Source organism: Neovison vison, chromosome 13 (assembly GCF_020171115.1).
Source record: "Neovison vison isolate M4711 chromosome 13, ASM_NN_V1, whole genome shotgun sequence".
NCBI lineage: Eukaryota > Metazoa > Chordata > Mammalia > Carnivora > Mustelidae > Neogale > Neogale vison.
This window is the reverse complement of record NC_058103.1, coordinates 45008439-45027110: the sequence shown is the minus strand read 5'-3', so window position 1 is coordinate 45027110 and position 18672 is coordinate 45008439. Positions and strand designations below refer to the sequence as shown.

The 18672-nt window shown below is 47.3% G+C and overlaps 1 protein-coding gene and 1 long non-coding RNA gene across 4 annotated transcripts in view; one reads left to right on the top strand and one right to left on the bottom strand.

The window, feature by feature from the left end:
* Positions 1-13358: 13358 nt before the first annotated feature.
* On the bottom strand, positions 13359-17671 carry LOC122893006. 2 transcript variants are annotated; one of them, XR_006381553.1, is made up of 4 exons: positions 17602-17671; positions 17300-17415; positions 14280-14432; positions 13359-13866 (listed from the first exon to the last, which is right to left on the bottom strand). It is a non-coding gene; the product is annotated as an uncharacterized LOC122893006 (long non-coding RNA). The 2 variants fall into 2 exon arrangements; XR_006381552.1 differs by having other exon boundaries at positions 13359-14432.
* SAMD4A (sterile alpha motif domain containing 4A) overlaps positions 17414-18672 on the top strand; it is a 206551-nt gene continuing 205292 nt past the window's right edge. For both annotated transcript variants that reach the window (XM_044229759.1, XM_044229758.1), the window contains exon 1: positions 17414-17941. In XM_044229759.1, coding sequence (XP_044085694.1) covers positions 17746-17941 — 196 coding nt within the window. In that variant the 5' untranslated portion in view covers positions 17414-17745. The remainder of the gene's footprint in view (positions 17942-18672) is intronic.

Below are 18672 nucleotides of genomic sequence, written 5' to 3'. Positions count from 1 at the left end.
GCTCAATCCCAGGACCCTGGGATCATGACCTGAGCTGAAGGCAGAGGTCTTAACTCACTGAGCCACTCGGGCGCCCCTAATTAGGGGGTTTTAAGAATAATTTAAACTTTAAAAGTTGTGGTTAAAATGTATACAATATTACATTTATCAACCTAACCATTTTTAAATGTAGAGTTTGGTAGTGTTAAGAATATTTACATTCTTGTGCACCAAATCTCCAGAACTTTTTTATTTTGTTAAACCGAAACTCTATACTCAATAAACTCTACCTGCCTCACTCCAGCCCCAGACAACCACCATACACAGTATTATTGTGGTTTTGATTTGCATTTTCCTAATGGCTCAGTGATGTTGGGCATCTTTTCATGTGTTTATTAGTCATTTGTATACCTATTCAGATCTTTTGCCCATTGGGTTGACTTTTTATTTTTGGCTTGTAGGGGCTTATATTCTAGATATAAGTCTTTTACCAGGAATATGATTTTTAAGTATTTTCCCATCCTTTGATTTGTCTTTTCACTTTTTTAATGGTGTCCTTTAAAGCACAGAAGTTTTTAACTTTGATGAAGTCTAGTGTATCTATTTGCTCCTCTTATTGCTTGTACTTTTGGTGTCATATCTAAGAAGACTTGGCCTAAGTTATGATTGCAGTATTTTCTCCCAAGGGTTTTATCATTTAGGTCGATGAATAATTTTGAGTGAAATTTTTGTTATGCCCGAGTTTTTCTGTCTGAGAGACCACCAAGGAGCCAAGCACCAATGCAATCACACGAGGGTTTATTCGACAAGCTTAAGCTTGGGCCCAACCGGCACAGCAGAGTAGGGACTTGGACCCCGAGCTTAGTTAAGGCAGGGGTATTTATGGGTTCCTGTTAAAAAAGCAGGGTGGGGCTTCCTGTTATTAAAGCAGGGTGGGGGTCTCTGGAACTAAAGTAAAGTAGGGGAAAGTTCAGCCCTTGGGCACAGGGGTCTGAGATGGCTGTACTTATGCTAAGGCTAACCCTGAGGTGGGATGGCCTTAATTTTTCTCGGCCTCCACAATTTTATATCTGTTTTGAGGAAGAGGTTTCAACTACATTCTTTCTCATGTAGAAATCCTCGAAACATACTAGCAAACTGAATTCAACAACACATAAAACAATCATCCACCATGATCAAATGAAATTTATTCAAGGGATGTAAGGATGTTTCAACATGCAAATCAATGATTGTGATACCACATTAACACAAGGAGGGATAAAAACCATAAGATCATCTTAATATGTACAGAAAAAGCTTCACAAAATGTTGAGCAGAAGTGGCAAGAGTGGGTATCATTGGATTAACTAAGGAAAGATCAGGAAGGGGTTGGTAAGAGTTAAGCTTTATCACAAAATAAAGAGGAGTCATTGAAGGGTTTTAATCAGAAGTGATTTGATTCGTTTTATTAAAAACAACAATGGGGGGGCGCCTGGGTGGCTCAGTGGTTTAAGCCTCTGCCTTCAGCTCAGGTCATGATCTCAGGGTCCTGGGATCGAGCCCCATGTTGGGCTCCCTGCTCAGCAGGGAGCCTGCTTCCCCCTTCTCTCTCTATCCCTGCCTCTCTGCCTACTTGTGATCTCTCTCTATCAAATAAATAACCTATAAAAAAAAATAAAAAAAAAAACAATGGGAAAACACTAGAGAGTTGAAGCACGAAGGTGACCTTATATGAGCTGCTCTTTATTTAAAAAAATAATAAAAAAGCTAGCTGGCTGAATGTGGAGAATGAACTGGTGTGTTGTTGGGAAGGAAGAGGTCAAGATAGAAGCCCCAGAGACTGATACGAGACTAGTCATCTGGTGGTGGTCCTGGTGGTGGTGGGAAGTCTGACACTTGGATGGAAGAAATGAAAAGTGCGATGGCTCAAAGTGAAAAAGAGCTTGGGTGTTTGTTGGAAGAGGAACGGAGAGAAGGTTTGTGTGACCGGCACTGAATAAACAAGGAGGAGCCACGTGGGTGGGGTTGGAAAGAGGACAGGCCTTATCAGCCACGGCACGATCTAGGACTGTCTTCGGTGCAGTGGGAAGATAATAGAGTCAAATAGGGAGGTGACCTCGTTCAAATTGCACTTTTAAAAGGCAAAGGGGGAATGGGTTTGGGGAAGGGGCTGTGCAAAACCCAGAGTTCCATTTTAGACATTTTAAGTTTCAGGTGCGACATTACGCCTACCTTGTTTGTTTCATGTAATTGGTTGAACCTCTAGCATTTTTTTTTTTAAAGGTTTTATTTATTTATTTGACAGATAGAGATCACAAGTAGGCAGAGAGGCAGGCAGAGAGAGAGAGAGAGGGAAGCAGGCCCCCCGCTGAGCAGAGAGCCCGATGCGGGACTCGATCCCAGGACCCTGAGATCATGGCCTGAGCTGAAGGCAGCGGCCCAACCCACTGAGCCACCCAGGCGCCCCAAACATTTAATCTCATCTGTGTTTATCATAGCCACGTCCTACAGAAATCCTGCAAATTTGTCCCAGGTACAGGAGTGAGTCAACTAGTCAGATTAGGAGGAGCAGAAAGAGCTGTTGTCTAGTTTCCATGACCTAATCACTTTGTGGTTTGTGCAGGGACGAGGGTGGGGGATGAAGCTTTTGCCTCTAATCTCCAGACCCACCCTTCCCTTCCATTCTCTGCTTTGTGATGCTGGGGTAAGGCTCTGGGGACCACATTCATGCTTCCCCAGTGGGCTGCCTACAGAGCTTTGCAAATCAGACCAACAGAGGGAGACTGGCAGATAAGAGGAAGAAAAGTTTTGCTCCTTGCTGTCTCTTTCCTGTGGGCTTCCTATTACTGGGAGCATTACGGTCAGTTTACCTGGCAGGGGTGTTTGGTTCCAGGAGAAGCCGCTGAACCCCCGCCTCCCCGGGCCGTTCTTCCGACATTTGCCGAACCTGCTTCCTCGCCTCCCCACTCAGGACACCAGCCCCAGCCCAGCGGCACCCCATCCTCAGCGGTCTGAGAAGTTCAGCTCTGGGAGCCACGAACCCCTCAACCTCCAAATGCCCCAGGTTTTATAATTCCACCTTCTTTACTTTGTTTCTCCAGCCCTGGGGAAGAGAGCTGCTCTCTGCTGTTGCTACCTCTGAAATACCTTCATGTTTTCCTTTCGACTTTTCAGTTAATGACTCTTTATTATTAATAATCTCTGATAAAATGATTGTTGTGGTTTTTGTCTCCTGGGTATACTCTAATTGACACAATTAGATATTATCTCCCGTAATCCTGGCTCAATTTACTGAGGTAGACAGGAAACTGAGACCCACAGGCTAAATAGCCCCCATTACACAGCTACTTGATGGTAGAGTGGGGATTTGAATTCAGTTTTGCAGTCTCTTATTTTGCCTGAAGCTTGTACTCTCAGTCACTAGTTGCCTTCCTACGTCGTCTGAAAAACTCATGGTTTTCCATCACTGAACTGTAGATACAATTTAAAAATTCTTTCATCACTTTTATTGCTTTTCTCAAGCCTATTATCAGAGCTATGCATTTCCTAAAACATAGTCCAGGCAATACTATATGACAAGACTACGCTATGAAGAATGGGTTCCGGGCTCAAGTAAATTTAGGGCCTGCCCTGCCTACACTATACTCTCCAGAAGAGGCTTAATGAACATTAGCTCAATAAAGGCTTTGAAAAATCTTGCAAGAAAATTTAAATATGTAACCAGGCCGTTTCTCGTAGCTTTTCTGACTGGGAACATTCTGAGGGTGTGGAAAATGTGGGATTCATCAATATTTAACCTAGCATATCCCGTGCAAGAGTGCTTGTTGGTGCCAGCAACAGCGGGATCTTCTCATCCTACAGAGATTGCTGCAAAAAGTACTGGGGGAAAGTATAACAAATTACAAATATAACAAAGCTGACTAATACCACAAGTATCACAAAATCTATAAACAAACATAATATTAGATAAATTTTAAAAAGAATATTGGGGAAGGGAGAGCCTGATCTTTGAATAGATTGTAGAAATGTGATCCGAGGGGCGCCTTGGTGGCTCAGTTGGTTAAGCATCTGACTTCCAGTTTCCACGGAGGGTCGTGAGATGAAGCCTTGCATGGGTATCCCCACTCAGGGGGAGTCTGCTCAAGATTTTCTCTCTCCATGACCCTCTCCCCACCTGCCAAAATAAATAAATCTTTTTTTTTTTTTAAGATTTTATTTATTTGACACAGAGAGACACAGGGAGAGAGGGAACACAAGCAGGGGGAGTGGGAGAGGGAGAAGTAGACTTCCCACTGAGCAGGGAGCCCAGTGAGGGGCTTGATCCCAGGACCCTGGGATCATGACCAGAGGCAAAGACAGATGCTTAATGACTGAGCCACCCAGGTGCCCCTGATTTTTACTCTCTTATGCCAATCTGGAACAAGTAATCCCTCCAAAATCCCTCCCATTTTTAAATTCTGACCTATATAAATCCTGTAAATGGAAGTAATTTTGCAATGCCTACATTTAACCTTCTGACTATATTTATTTGAAAATTTACCTATGACACCTTGTGCGATGTTTTACTGTAAAAAAACTATAATTAATACTTCACACACTTGTCTATTTTTAAAAAAAGTGTGACTCCATCTGCGTTTGTGTTTGAAACTGTGGTTCATTTGCTAGCATTTATATTTTATTTAAATAACTGTACTAGTTAATTGGTTTGAATTATATTGTTTGGAAATCAGTAAAAAATGTAGTGTTCCTGACTAAGTTCTAAAAATCAGAGTTAACCCCCTCTTATCTAACTCCATCTTAGAGAAAGCTGTTTCAAAAGCTTTCTTTATAGACTCTTTCTTCAGTCATTTTTTTAAAAAGATTTTTATTTATTTATTTGAAAGACCACAAATAGACAGAGAGGTAGACAGAGAGAGAGGAGGAAGCAGGCTCCCCGCTGAGAGGAGAGCCCAATGCGGGGCTCGATCCCAGGACCCTGAGATCATGACCTGAGCCAAAGTCAGAGGCTTTAACCCACTGAGCCCCCCAGGCGCCCCTCTTTCTTCAGTCTTAAGGAGGAATGAAATGCTGACACATACCACAATATGGATGAGTTTTGAGAGCATCACACTAAGTGAGAGAACACAGACATGAAAGGACAACACTGTATGATGCCACTTCTATGAGGTCCCTAGAAATGAATTGTAGACACAGAGAATAGATACTGGTTAGCAAGGGCTAAGGGAACTGGGAGGGAATGGGGCAGGGGAGGGGGGCGGTGGCAGTTGTTTTTTTTGATGGGTACAGGATTTCAGTTTGGGAGGATGAAGAGTTCCAGAAATAGTGGTGATTTGCTGTACAGCGTGAATGTGCTTAAGGCCACTGAATTTCACACTTCAGAATTGTTGACAAAAAGGGTAAATTTAATGTTTTGTTTATATATTTTACCACAATTTTTTTCCAATTTATTTATTTTCAGAAAAACAGTATTCATTTTTTTTTTCACCACACCCAGTGCTCCATGCAAGCTGTGCCCTCTATAATACCCACCACCTGTATTTTACCACAATTTTTTTAAAAAGCCATTTTCTTCCTGGATTCAACAGACTTGTCCAGTTCACATTCCAGTTGGACTCCTGAACAATAACTAATCATAACTATTTGTCAGGAGCTTTGGATAGTGGCATTCTATTTACCTAAAACGGTTTAAGAAGTCTTTTTTGGCGGGGGAAGAAGTCTTTATTTTTTAATTTTTTTAAAAGATTTTATTTATTTATTTGACAGAGAGAGAGATCACAAGTAGGCAGAGAGGCAGGCAGAGCGAGAGAGGGAATCAGTTTCCCCACTGAGCAGAGAGCCTGATGCGGGGCTCGATCCCAGGACCCTGAGATCATGACCTGGGCTAAAGGCAGAGGCTTAACTCACTGAGCCACCCAGGCACCCTGGGAAGAAGTCTTTAAATGGAGGAACTGAACAGAATTTGAAAATTGTCCTGAGAGAATTAAGAGCCCTAATGAAAAGCAAAACCTGATTTCTCAAGAGTCTACCTTCCTTCCCCAAGGCCCACACAGCCCGGTTGAGATGTGGGAAGCTGGTCCAGGCAATCCCCACTCTGCCCTGGGCTCACAGAACTCGGGCTTTCTATCCGCATGTGTGCCCCTGACAACACAGATGTTTCAGAGCATTCTTCTGATGAGAGCTGAACTCAAGTGTAGTCTCCCAGGCCATGCATGGCTCCTGGGCCTTCCCTGGCTTGCCTGTCACTTGCTATCTTAGCAAACCTGACTCCTGATTTAGCCTTCCCACGTTCCATCTGTCACCAGTTCTGTGGTTCCTTCCTCCACATCTCTCTCTTTATCCCCTCCAATCCTGACTCAAGCCCTGGCAATCCTGTCCTAGGCCTATAACATGGATTTTGAGAGAGCATGTCTTTGAAGAGTGAACCAAGCATGTCTCCGTGCGAGGCAGCCCTAAGATGTAAAGTAGCCAAACAAACACACTCTAACCTGGGCACAGAAATAAGGAAAATTACTATTTATCAAGTACTTCCTAATGGGTCGGTTATGTCAGACCTCCTAATGAACCTCTGAGAGTCAGCATTGCAATTGTGTGTAAATAATATATTTTTTTAAGTAAGCTGTCTGCTCGATGTGGGACTTGACCTCAGCACCCCGAGACCAAGAGTTGCATGCTTCCACGACTGAGCTAGTCAGGTGCCCCTAAATAGTATTTTTCATGCAGAAGCTACTTTACCAGAGCTGTGTCTGCTTTCCAGGAAGCACCCTAGACCCCAGTGGGAAATGCAGAGTTCTGTCTGATGCAGACAGTTTAAATCAGAATTAAATCAGAATCAGTCCTGGCCTAAGTCCAGTCTTTTCATCGTCCATTCCTTCTCTGCATCTCCACCCAAACAGCCTGCTCTCACCAGCATGCCTATCAGTGCTTCTGCTCCTTTCCTGAGGACAGTGGACAGAGAAGCACCTGCACTTGTCTCCTTCCACCAGGAAATGGTTCTGCCACCTGCCAGTGACGTTTCTAGCTCAGCTAAACCCCATTCCACCCAGACGACAGCCCGAACATCTGCTCTTTGGAAGCTGGAGTTTGCACCAGAGCTCATTTTACATGTGATCATCTGATACTACACACTAATTACCCTAGGAGACCTTCATTTAGGCTCTTTCAAATGTACAACTTTCAAAGAATCTACACTTTGGTTCACTTTTCCCTTGAACCTGTGAAACACTTCTTCGTAGATCAGAACAGCGTTTGAACAGGCATTTCCATATCCTCAGGGCGAGGGAGAGTGGGGGACAGGCCATTGCCATTACTGAAAGGCACTGGGAGGCAGTGCATGTGTAATTCACTCACGTCTCACAACAGCCCTGTATTTTCTCCATTTTATAGAGGGTGAAATAAGATTGTCACCTATCCCTGGTTGCACAGTTGGTCAGATCACATTTGGAATCCCTTGTGTGATCCCCAGGGTCACTTTAAGCCAGTGGATAGGTTGTCTTTTAGGCAGGTCCTTCAAGAAGATAACATTAGATGTGTAAGCCATTTATTGGGAGGAAATGCTCCTGAAGGTTCCATGGGGAGGGAGCAGGACTGGGCAGGGAGAGCCTGCAGATGAGGATGGTGAAAGCAGAGAGGGAGGAAGGAGTGAGAGGAAGGGCCTCAGACCACAGCACACTTCTGAGAAAGTCCCTACAAAGTGGACAGTGTGCCCCCGAGCAAAGAGGTGGCAGCTGGGGTCGGCCACACCATCCTGGGGCAGACCCTTCGGGGGAGAGCTGACCAGTGCCTGTCCGTGGTTGCCGCATGTGCAAGTCACAGAGACACGAACGGAGGACTTGAAGAAAGCCGATAATAATCATCCATGCCAGCGGCCACCCCAGGTCATGGAAATAGCCGCTTGGAGGGAGTGATGTGACCTCGGACTTGAGACTTCTGAATTTCATGGGCCAGAAAAACTAGCAGACCAACTAAAGTCCCCCCCCCCATTTTTAAAATCTCTCCACCTAAGACATTAATAGTGAAATACTCCTTACTACCACCATCATTTAATATAAGATACTTTAATACCCCCCAATGCACGAAGAACATAATCTCAGAGTGAAGCCCTTTGAGTTGAATACCTTTCGAACAGTGAAAAAACGTTGTTCTTGCTACTCTCGTTTTGCCGCAGTTTAGGTAAAAACATGCTCGTGGGCTGGATCTCGAAACGCAGTTCAAGGGTACGTACGTACAGGATGGGACACCGAGACTCATTCATTGCACTCACAAATATTGACCGTGCACTTCTGTGGGATGGATCCCGGAAGATAGTGAGTGTCCTGAGCCAGTCCCTGAGCTTGTGTGGCTTACAATCCGGTGAGTGGAGAGAGAGAAAGAAGCAGAAAACCAGTAACTGAGCACTACAGTCTCCCTGGTGGTTCCTGATCCGGGAAGGAAAAAACCAGAACTTTAGTTAGATAGCGTGGTCTGAAAAGACCTCTCTAAGAAGGTGACATTTGAGCCAAGGGAGGAGCCAGGCTTTTGAAGTGCTGGACGAGAAGCCAGAAAGACATAGTTCTCCAGGAATAGTAAGCGCAAAGTCCTCCAGAAGAGAATGAGCTTGGCCCATTTGAGGAAGTGAACCTAGGCGGGGTGGGAGGCGGGCGGGGGGCGGGGGGTGCTGGGACATGAAATGGGGTAAAGCGGGGCAGCCTGCGAGATCCGGCAGGACGAATTTCCAGGGTGTCTGGCTGAGAGTCCAGTCCAGGGCTCTTAACAACCTTATTTCAGTGACAGATATTCCTCTTTGTCTAAATACGCTGGAAGTTCACAGGAAAGCAGAGTGTGAAGTTGGCTTGAAGCGTGATGCCTGGGTATTCCCCAGAAACATTGAAAGGGACAGCCTTACCTTACAAATTCATCAGGGCTTTCCTTTTTGCAGACTAAAGAAAAAAAAAATTGTTCCATCTTCCAGGGGTTGACATATATTGAGCACATTTGTGAGATTTTTGCATACATCTAGTATGACTGGGTATTAATTTACAGTGAGATCTTTGACTTTCAAGGGCACCAAAAATCTGCACGCGCACTCCCAGAGCACGTTTTCATCTGTAAGTACTCCGTGTGGGAAGACAGGCTCTAATCAGATTCTTGGCACTGGAATGTGGCGATTAGAATGCTTAGAGATGTCCCTGAGTGACCAAGAAGAGAAAGGGGCTATCTTTCTAAAAAAAAAAAAAAAAAAATCTTTTTTAAAGATTTTATTTCTTTATTTGATAGAGAGAGAGAGAGGGAACACAAGCAGGGGGAACAGCAGAGGGAGAGAGAGAAGCAGGCTCTCCACTGAGCAGGGAGCCTAATGTGGGACTTGATCCCACAACCCTGAGATCATGACCCAAGCCATAGTCAGATTCTTAACCAACTGAGATACATAGGGACCCTGGGTGCTGTCTTTCTTCTAGAGAGAGTTTTCATGGGCCCTCTTCTCTGACTGCTTCTGTGGCTGACCTCGTTATTTCAACGGGCCATTCTTACCCAGATGGTTTTGCACACTTGTGTGTTGATACCCTCCCCCGCCTTGTCCCGAAACTTGTCTGGTCTCAAGAATCAACAGAGGCGGGGCGTCTGGGTGGCTCAGTGGTTATGCATCTGCCTTTGGCTCTGGTCATGATCCTGGGGTCCTGGGATCAAGCCCTGCTTCAGGCTCCCTGCTCAGTGGGAAGCCTGCTTCTCCCTCTCCCACTCCCACTCCCCCTGCTTGTGTTCCCTCTCTCGCTCTCTCTGTCAAATAAATAAATAAAATCTTAAAAAAAATAAAAAGGAATCAACAGAGGCTCTTGATTGAAAATATGGCCTTCTAGGCCCACCGCAGAAAATTCTGTTTAGGAGGTTTTGGTGAGAGCTGCAAATATGCATGCTTTCTCATAGCAACAGCCCAGGTGATTCTTACCAAGTGTGTTTAGGAAACTCTATCGTGAGGCTCTTCAGAATTTTCTGACTCAGTGTTTTCCAAACTAATCCAATCACAGGATAACATAGAACGTTTCCCAAATATATAGATTCTCAAGTCCGCAGCCCAAATCAATCAGAATTATCAGGCAAGGGGCCTCGGAATCTTGTTATGTTACTAAACAGTCCAGATTCATCTTGTGCCAACAGAAGCTTAGTGAGCACTGTAATTGAGACTCACATAGGAACTTGAAGTTTTAAGATTCTGATTCATGACATCTGCAGGGAAACTCAGAGATCTGCATTTTAAAATATGCTACAGGTGATTCTGATGCACAAGGTTCATAACATAGACATTATTCCACACTTTTAAAAAGCTTATGTCTAGGCCAATACATGAAATTTGAATTATCATTTTGATTCCCAACAATTTGTTTTAACATGAACATACAAAAAAGTTAGAAGAATTGAATGTTAAACACCTATACACTCTAGATTCTACAATTAACATTTTCTCATATTTATCACACGTTACTTTACCTATGTATCCCTCTATCCATCAATCCATCCTCTTTCTTTTTTTTTAAGATTTCATTTATTTATTTATTTTAAAGATTTTATTTATTTATTTGACAGACAGAGATCACAAGTAGGCAGAGAGGCAGGCAGAGAGAGAGGAGGAAGCAGGCAGAGAGCCCGATGTGGGGCTTGATCCCAGGACCTGGGATCATGACCTGAGCCGAAGGCAGAGGCTTTAACCCACTGAGCCACCCCAGGAGCCCCTCATTTATTTATTTGACAAAGAGAGAAATCACAAGTAGGCAGAGAGGCAAGCAGAGGGCCCGATGCGGGGCTCAGTCCCAGAACCCTGAGATCATGACCTGAGCTGAAGGCAGAGGCTTAACCCACTGAGCCACCCAGGCGCCCCAATCCATCCTATCTCTGATAGACTTTTTCCAACTATAACTCATTTTAAAAAATAGCTGTGAAAGATTTATAGTACGGAGTTTTGATAATTTATTCACACATTCCTCTACAGATAAGCAGTCTAGTGTTTTGTTTCATAAATGATGCTAAAATTCACATTCTTGTATTAACATTCTTGTATATTTTCGTATTCCTTGTAGTAATAATGCTTTAACTTCAGTAGGATAGATTCTTAAGAATGAGATTGTTGGGTTAAGGGATATGCCTCATTAAGTAGTTACTGTTGGATCGCTTTCCACAAGTACAATGCCACTAACAGTCTGGAAAGGTCTGCATTTCTTCTCCTTGTTTAATCTTATTGCTGCTAGAAGAAGTGTGGACTAAAAGTATAGAAACATGGAGTTCTCAAGACACTTTACTAGTACAAGGCCTCATACATCCTTGCTCCCACCAGATGCTGTCAGCATTTAAAATTGTACCCATCTCTGTTCAAACTACTCATCCAATGAGCACCAACTCAAAAAGCACCAGCTGAACGGTGCCTTTCTGAATTTTCTGGAAAAATTTCTGCCTCCACGGTCTCATTCAACACCGTGTGAGGCCTTCGCCTATACCTACTGCATATCATACCTTGTAGTGAAGTGTGTGCGTGCACGTAATTTGTGTCCTTCACTAGAGGTTGAAGACAGCGTGCCTTCCTCCTACCTTTGTATCCTCTATTTGCCCAGCACAGCGATTTATACTCAATAAACACTTCTTGTTGAATGAATCAGTGAATGAAACTCGGGAGTAAAGTCCAGAGCAGCAGATAGTGGCCAAATGCTGGAGTCTTTGTATTTCAGGCCAAAGAGCCTGGAACATATTCAATGTTGATTCAGAAACCACAGGAAGTGTCTGAACCGGACCTGGAAAGACTAGAGTTGAAGCCCAGAGATTTAGTAATGAGGCTGGAACAGGATCCCAGGAAGAAGCAAACAGACCCTTAAACAATTACTGGGAGTTGAAGACCCAATTTTTATAGTGCAGTTTTTTTTTTTTTTAAAGATTTTATTTGTTTATTTGACAGACAGAGCTCACAAGTAGGCAGAGAGGCAGGGAGAGAGAGGAAGGGAAGCAGGCTCCCTGCTGAGCAGAGAGCTCCACACTGCCTTGATCCCAGGACCCTGAGATCATGACATGAGCCGAAGACATGGGCTTTAACACACTGAGCCATCCAGGCGCCCCTACAGTGTGTGTGTGTGTTTTAAAGATACTTGCTGAATGTAAGTTTGATCAGTGGTCCTGAGCTTATGCAGTGTTTCGTTTTGTTGCAATTTTAGTACATACGGTAGAAAAATTAGAAAATATAGAGCAACAAGGTAATAATTCTCAGTAATTCTACCATCCAGGGAAAATGATGAGTAGGTATAATTTTGGTGGAAATCTTTTCCTTTTCCTATGCATAAATGCAATAAAATATATTTTAATATATAGAGGATATATGAAATTTTATTTCTTTCAGCATTTTAAATTATTTATTTTATTATTTATTACTATTTATTTGTTATTACATTTTCCTTATAAATTAAGTATACTATATTTATATATTAAATACAAATATTTTATATATATATACATATATACACATATATATGCACACACACATATATAGTCTTTTATGTTAGATAGAAAACACCATCTATCTTCAATATTGTATCTTGAGGACCTGACACAGAATAAATACTCAATACACATATATTAAATGACTGAATGTTAACTCTTCATTGTCTTTTGCCTTTATGTGGAGATTTTAATAGTTTTGCTAATTCATACAGCAAATAGTTAAAGATGACTTGTTCTAATGTCTCTATAACTAATGCACTTCTTTTTCTTGTTTTATCTTATTACTACTAGAAGAAATGTGAATTTAGAATCTATAAACATGGGCTTCTGGAGATATCTTATTGATGCAAACAATACCTAGACATCTTTTTTTCCAAAATTTTGTTTTTTATTTGATAGAGAAAGAGAGGGAGAGCACAAGCAGGGGGAGCTGCAGAGGGAGAGGAAGGATCATGTCCTGAGCTGAAGGCAGATGCAAAACCAACAGAGTTGCCCGGACACCCCAATACCTAGACATTTTCTTAAGCAATGATTTATTTATCTTTGAAATATTTGAACATGAATTATTTGATCAAAAGTATTATTATTCACTGAGAAAACACCAATTTCTTCCCTTCCCAGATTCTAGGAAGGAGAAAAGCAAAAGAGTGTTCAAAGAATGTTAATTTACAGAGACTCTCTTGATTGGAACATCATTATAGACTTAGTACTTGTGCTGTTTACTCACTGCCTAATGCAGTGCCTGGAACAAAGTAGGTGAACAATAGGTAGGAATAAATAGAAAAATAGTGAACACAGACATATTAATAATCTCTCTTAACCCATATTTTCATTCCTTTTCTAAGAGAGCACAAGCAGGGGAATGGCAGGCAGAGAAAGAACCAAGCTCCCCACTGAGCAAGAAGCCCAACATAGGGCTCCATCCCTGGACCCTAGAATCACGACCCGAGTCAAAGCCAGACACTTGACTGAGCCACCCAGGCGTCCCAAGCCACTGCATCATTATCCATAAAGGCTGGATAAAGGTTCATATGAGAAAATTCCACATTTAATACAAAAACATATATTTAACTGTTAGTATTACTTTCCTTCCTTCAGTCTTGACTTCACTCCTTAGAATAATGAGGCAGCATCACTGGGTTTTATCTATACTCCCTTTATTATCAGAGAAAAAGGACAAAAGGCAAGGGAAATCACAAGGATTGTGAACCCACCAAACAAGGGGGACTAGCAACTCAGTTATGCTTATCTTTGTATTTCTCAAAAATAGCTAAAAAATTAGCTAAATCAAGATCATTTTTTAGGTTAAAGCTTGGTGTCAGGCTACATTTTTCCAGTAGGTGGCAGTGTTTTCTTTCTTCAGTAGAAAGTAGTAGACTTCAGTAGAATTCTTAAACATTTGCCTCAAGGTTTGTTGGTTTTGTTTTTGTTTTTTAATTTTACTATTCCTTCAGGAACCTGCAGGTGACAATAAATAAGTTAGTGAAACTGAGGTTTCTTTCACGTTTTTCTTTTCTTTTTCTTTCACTTCAAAAAAAAAAAAAAAAAAAAAAAGAATCACCCTTGTTGATTTCAAAAGCCTCAGATGCCCAACTTGAACTTCTGCTGCCACTGATAGCAAGGTATATGTACACCAGGGTAGATGGCTCTAATCCTCCTCCCCATTTCCTGACCCAAGTTATTACTAAGGACTAGCTAATAGATGGCAATGTCTCGGAGCAAATGCCGACAAGATTTTCTGCCTAATAACAAAACAAAACAAAAATAAAACACTGACTTTAGAATTCTCGATTTTAGGGAAAAGATTCATTAAATTATGCAGATGTCTTTCCTGGTTAGTTAATAATGAGCTTGAAAAATTATTCGCATACCCTATTTTAATGGTAACACCTAAACTTTTGTAGTTCCACAAGACCTCTGAATACTTCCAACAGATACGGGTTGTCCCATGTCTGACACGAAGTAAACGGTGCAGAAGCTAGGTTTTAAGAAAGAAAGCAGGACTGAAATTCCAGTGGCATATGCTGGAGTTGAAAAACGGAAATGTGAATTAGTGGGATAATATCTCGAATACTTTCTCTACAAAAATATTGTGTTAGCGAGAGTAGGGAAGGCTGAGGCTGAAGCGCGCCTTTCACTGATTTCTCAGAAGTATTCTTTTATAAACAAAGCTTCAAGTCACAGAAGAAAATGTTCAAGGGCTCAGTGTTTCATCGAAAACACGGAGAGAGCTGGATTAGGCCATCAAGTCCCCCCCGTGAATATTCACCTGATAATAGAAGGTACAGCGATTTTTAGGGTTTAGGGGTTTTTTTTTTTTAAAGCCATCCTCTACTTTCCAGACAATCCGGCAGCACTCGTGCAGCCCACCCGGTGCCTCTCTGACCCGCGCCGCGCCCCCCTATTCTCTCCCTCACGCGTGGACCTCTGACCCAAGCCCGGCGTCGGCCTGGCGCACTGTCCAGGTCCAGGTAAACTGCCCAGCCACGCGACTCGGACGCGCTGACAGGTGGCCTCGCTCTCCTTCCTGCCGCCCGGGCGGCGCTCTTCCCCACTCCGGGTCCGCGGCCACAGCCCGTGCGCCAGGCACAGCTCCCAAGCCGGCCCCAGAAGGCGGGAGGCTTCCCCAGGGAGAGCGAGGCCCGAGAGGGGCGCCGGGTCTCCCGCGAGGCCGCGGACAAGAGCAAAGGGCAGCAAAGGCCAGAGCCGGGTGAGGGGTGATCAGGCCGGGCACTTCTCGCGCCGCTGGGACCAGGGCCACAAGGAGCCCGACACCCACGCACGTCCAGCCCTGCGTACCGCCCCTCGGTTTCCTTCGCTTTGCTCTGCGACCCTCGGAACCCGCCCACGCCCCCTTCACTACCAACCCCCTCCCCCGCTCCCCGCCCAGCGGCAGTGACCCCAGCTCTCCACCTCCCGCGGGCCAAACCGATCTGCTACCCCCGGGCCCCAATGGGACCCAGGGGTCACCCGAGTCGGCGAACCACATTCCCAAGGACGAGCAGCCGGTGGCAGCACCGCCCCCTCTCAAGTGCCCTTCGGGTCCTCTATGGCCAGCACGCCCGCGGCTCTAGGGCCCTGACCTCTCCAGGACTCGCTGGCGGCCAGGGGAGGAATTCACTCGGACCCCTCCCCTTCCCCAAACTTCTTCCCTCCGCCGGGCGGTTCTTCCAACCCGACCCCTCTGCGCCATCCGGCTCCTCCCTCTCTGCTCTCCTCCCCTTTTCTGGTCCCCACTTAGGAATCCGCCCCCCCCACCCCCGTCGCCGGCCGGGTCCGGGGATCCTCCCCCCGACTCCCCCCCGCGTGCCGCCGCCGCCGCCCGGGTTCCTCTCCCCCCTCTCGGGCGCTCCCTGCCAAGCCCATGATGTAATGGTGTATGTTAATCAGTAGCATGTGGGGAGCTCCGGCTCCGGCGGCTCAGTCCTCCGCGAGCCGACACTGGAGGCAGCAGCAGCGGCGGCGGCGGCGGCCCGGACCCGCAGCGCCGCACTCTCTCAGCGCCGCCCGCCCCGACGGCATGGCCCGCGGCCCGCGCTCCGGGAGCCCGCAACCTCTCTGAGAACCGCCGCGGCCCCCGACCCACGCGTGGGGCCCCGAGCCGCCGGGATGAGCCGCGCCGAGGTGAGCGCCTCCACCCTTCCGACCCCGGGAAGGGGATCTGCCGGCCACTGGGTCCCCTTCCCGAGAGACCAACCCCTCTGCTCGAGAACTTCTGGGAGGCGGGAAGAGGGATGCTGGCCCCTCGAGGGCTGAGCCGCTGGGCTCCTCTCTCCGCCGCTGGCGGCCACCCGGACAGGGATAAGAGTGGGGGAGCCCCCCGAAGCTGAACTTTCTTCTTTGCGGTCGTTGGGGGGCGTGTGCGGGCGGCGTGGAGCCGCAGTCTCCGCGGAGCCGCCCAGCCCGCCGGGGGAAACAGTGTTTCGGACTCAGGCGGTCTCCGCGCTTGGTGCGCGCCGGGGGCCGTGCAGTCTCCGGCCTGGGAAGCGCGGGCGAGGCGCTGGGCCGGCGGGACCCGCCCGTAGGCGGTGGCAGTCAGGGCAGAATGCCTAAAGCGCACAGGCTCGTACACACAAACGCACACGCACGCACACATCTGATCGCTCTGGGCAAAGCAGGCCCTTGGAGACCTCCGGATGGGCTGGAGCGGCGCGGCACGGCACGGCGCGGCGCGGGGGACCCGGGGCTCCGGCTGCGCCTCCGCCCGCTGGGCTCCGAGCTTTGGGTGGGGAGTTTATTTTTGTCTGGAGCTGCTGCCGCGGCTGCTCACGGCCTAAATCCAGAGGGGCGCCTGGCGGTGGAGATGCTGGCTGTTGCTGTAGATGGAGCTGCAGCCGCTCGGCTGCTTCTCCGGGAGGTGGAGGAGGAGGAGAAGAGGAGGAGGTGGTAGAGGAGGAGGTAGAGAAGAAGGAGGAGGAGGAGGAGGAGGTAGAGAAGGAGGAGGAGGAGGAGGAGGAAGAGAAGGAGGAGGAGGAGGAGGTAGAGAAGGAGGAGGAAGGAACTCGGGCTGCTGCTCCCTCCGCCTCTGTTTTGCATTAGCCCCCACCCCCACCCCCGCGCCCCTTCCCAGCCGCATTGCAAGTTTTCCGCGCGAGGATCTGTTGCTGGTGCTGGCCTTTGCAGGCTCAGCCCTCGAGGCCACCCCGGGTGGGGTGTGTGGGGAGCACCAGCGGTTGGCGGCGGCAGCAACAGGAAGCCGTGGGGTCTCCTCAAGCACCTGGGAAGAAGCCTTCTGGCCATTCCCAGAACGGGAATAGCTCCTCTCGCGCATCCGGGTGCGGAGGGGGTCTGCCGGAATTTGGGGGGACCAGCCCCCCGCGGGGCGCCCCCCCCGCCCCTTCTGATGCACTCGTTTCCCGGGGGCGCGCTCTCTCCCTGGCCGAGGACTCACTGCAGCCTTTCTCTCCTTCCAGTGGTGATCGCCGCTCGGGAATGCGGGTGTGAAGGGTCCGAGCTGCCGCCCAGCGGGGAAGAGACCCCGGGACGCCGGAAATCACCATCCCGAAGCTGCGAGAAGGGGGGGAAAGAGAGCATTCTTTCAGTTTGTGTGCCTTGTGGGGAATTTTTTTAATCGTTATTTTTTAAAAAAGAAACATTTCCGTGCCACTGTCTGTCATCATCTCTGGGGAAATCAGCCAGAACCACCGGAACGTAACCGAAACCAGACGACAGAGGCAGGAGCCGAGGCCATACCTGCAGCGTCCGGGCACCAGAGCCACCTTGGAACGGGAACGCGTCTCCGGCGGCCGCGGGGCTGCGGCTCCGCCAAACTTTGGGGCGGGCGGGGCGGGCTGGGGCGCCGAGGGGGCTTCGTAGATCGAGGGCCGCCCCCTAACCATGATGTTTCGCGACCAGGTCGGGGTGCTGGCGGGCTGGTTTAAGGGCTGGAACGAGTGCGAGCAGACTGTTGCGCTGCTGTCGCTGCTTAAGCGCGTGAGCCAGACCCAGGCCCGCTTCCTTCAGCTCTGCCTGGAGCACTCGCTGGCCGACTGCGCCGAGCTGCACGTCCTCGAAGGGGAGGCCAACAGCCCCGGTAAGTGCGCGGCCACGGCTGTCCCGCCTGCTACCCACCCCCCCCACCTTCCCCCACCCCCTCCTGCTTCCCAGCCTCCGGCCAGGGCCCCGCCCCCGCCCTCCTCCCAGCGGGTACGCGGAGGGCGCGAGCCGGGGCCCTTGGCATCTCACCACCCCCCCCCCCCCAGTCCCTGCCGCCCACTTACCTCCGCTGGCCGCTTTGGTTTTTTGCCCACTGTCAACTCCTTCAGCCCATTCTGTGTGGTAGCCACGGTAGCATGAATGATTGATTTTTCTCTCATGCAGTTTCCTGGGAAATAAGTAAGTCAGGTCACGTAGAGTCTGGATTTTCTGGGCTTCCCCCCCCCCCCTTCTTCTTCTTCTCCTTCTGGGCAACGTGGCTCTCTGGATTTCAGCAACACATGAAGAAGCCGGACTGCCCTTCAGAAAGCCGAGCTTTGATTAGGCTGTATGAGGAATACATGGAAATTCAATTTTATCATTCGTTTCCCCCCATGGATATTCCAGTTTTAGAGCTCTGTCTTCAGACTCAGACGCAGGTGACGCTACAGACTATTAAATGATATTTGCAGGTTATATTCTATGGGGTTATACTGACCAATCACGACCTTATCGTGTTGATTATGGATCTTGTAGAAGGGATCTTATGGAAAGGGTCTCCGCGGAGAGAAGGCGTGAATCAGGGTCTGTCATGCTCTTTGTCGGAAAACTTTACTGAATATAACAATT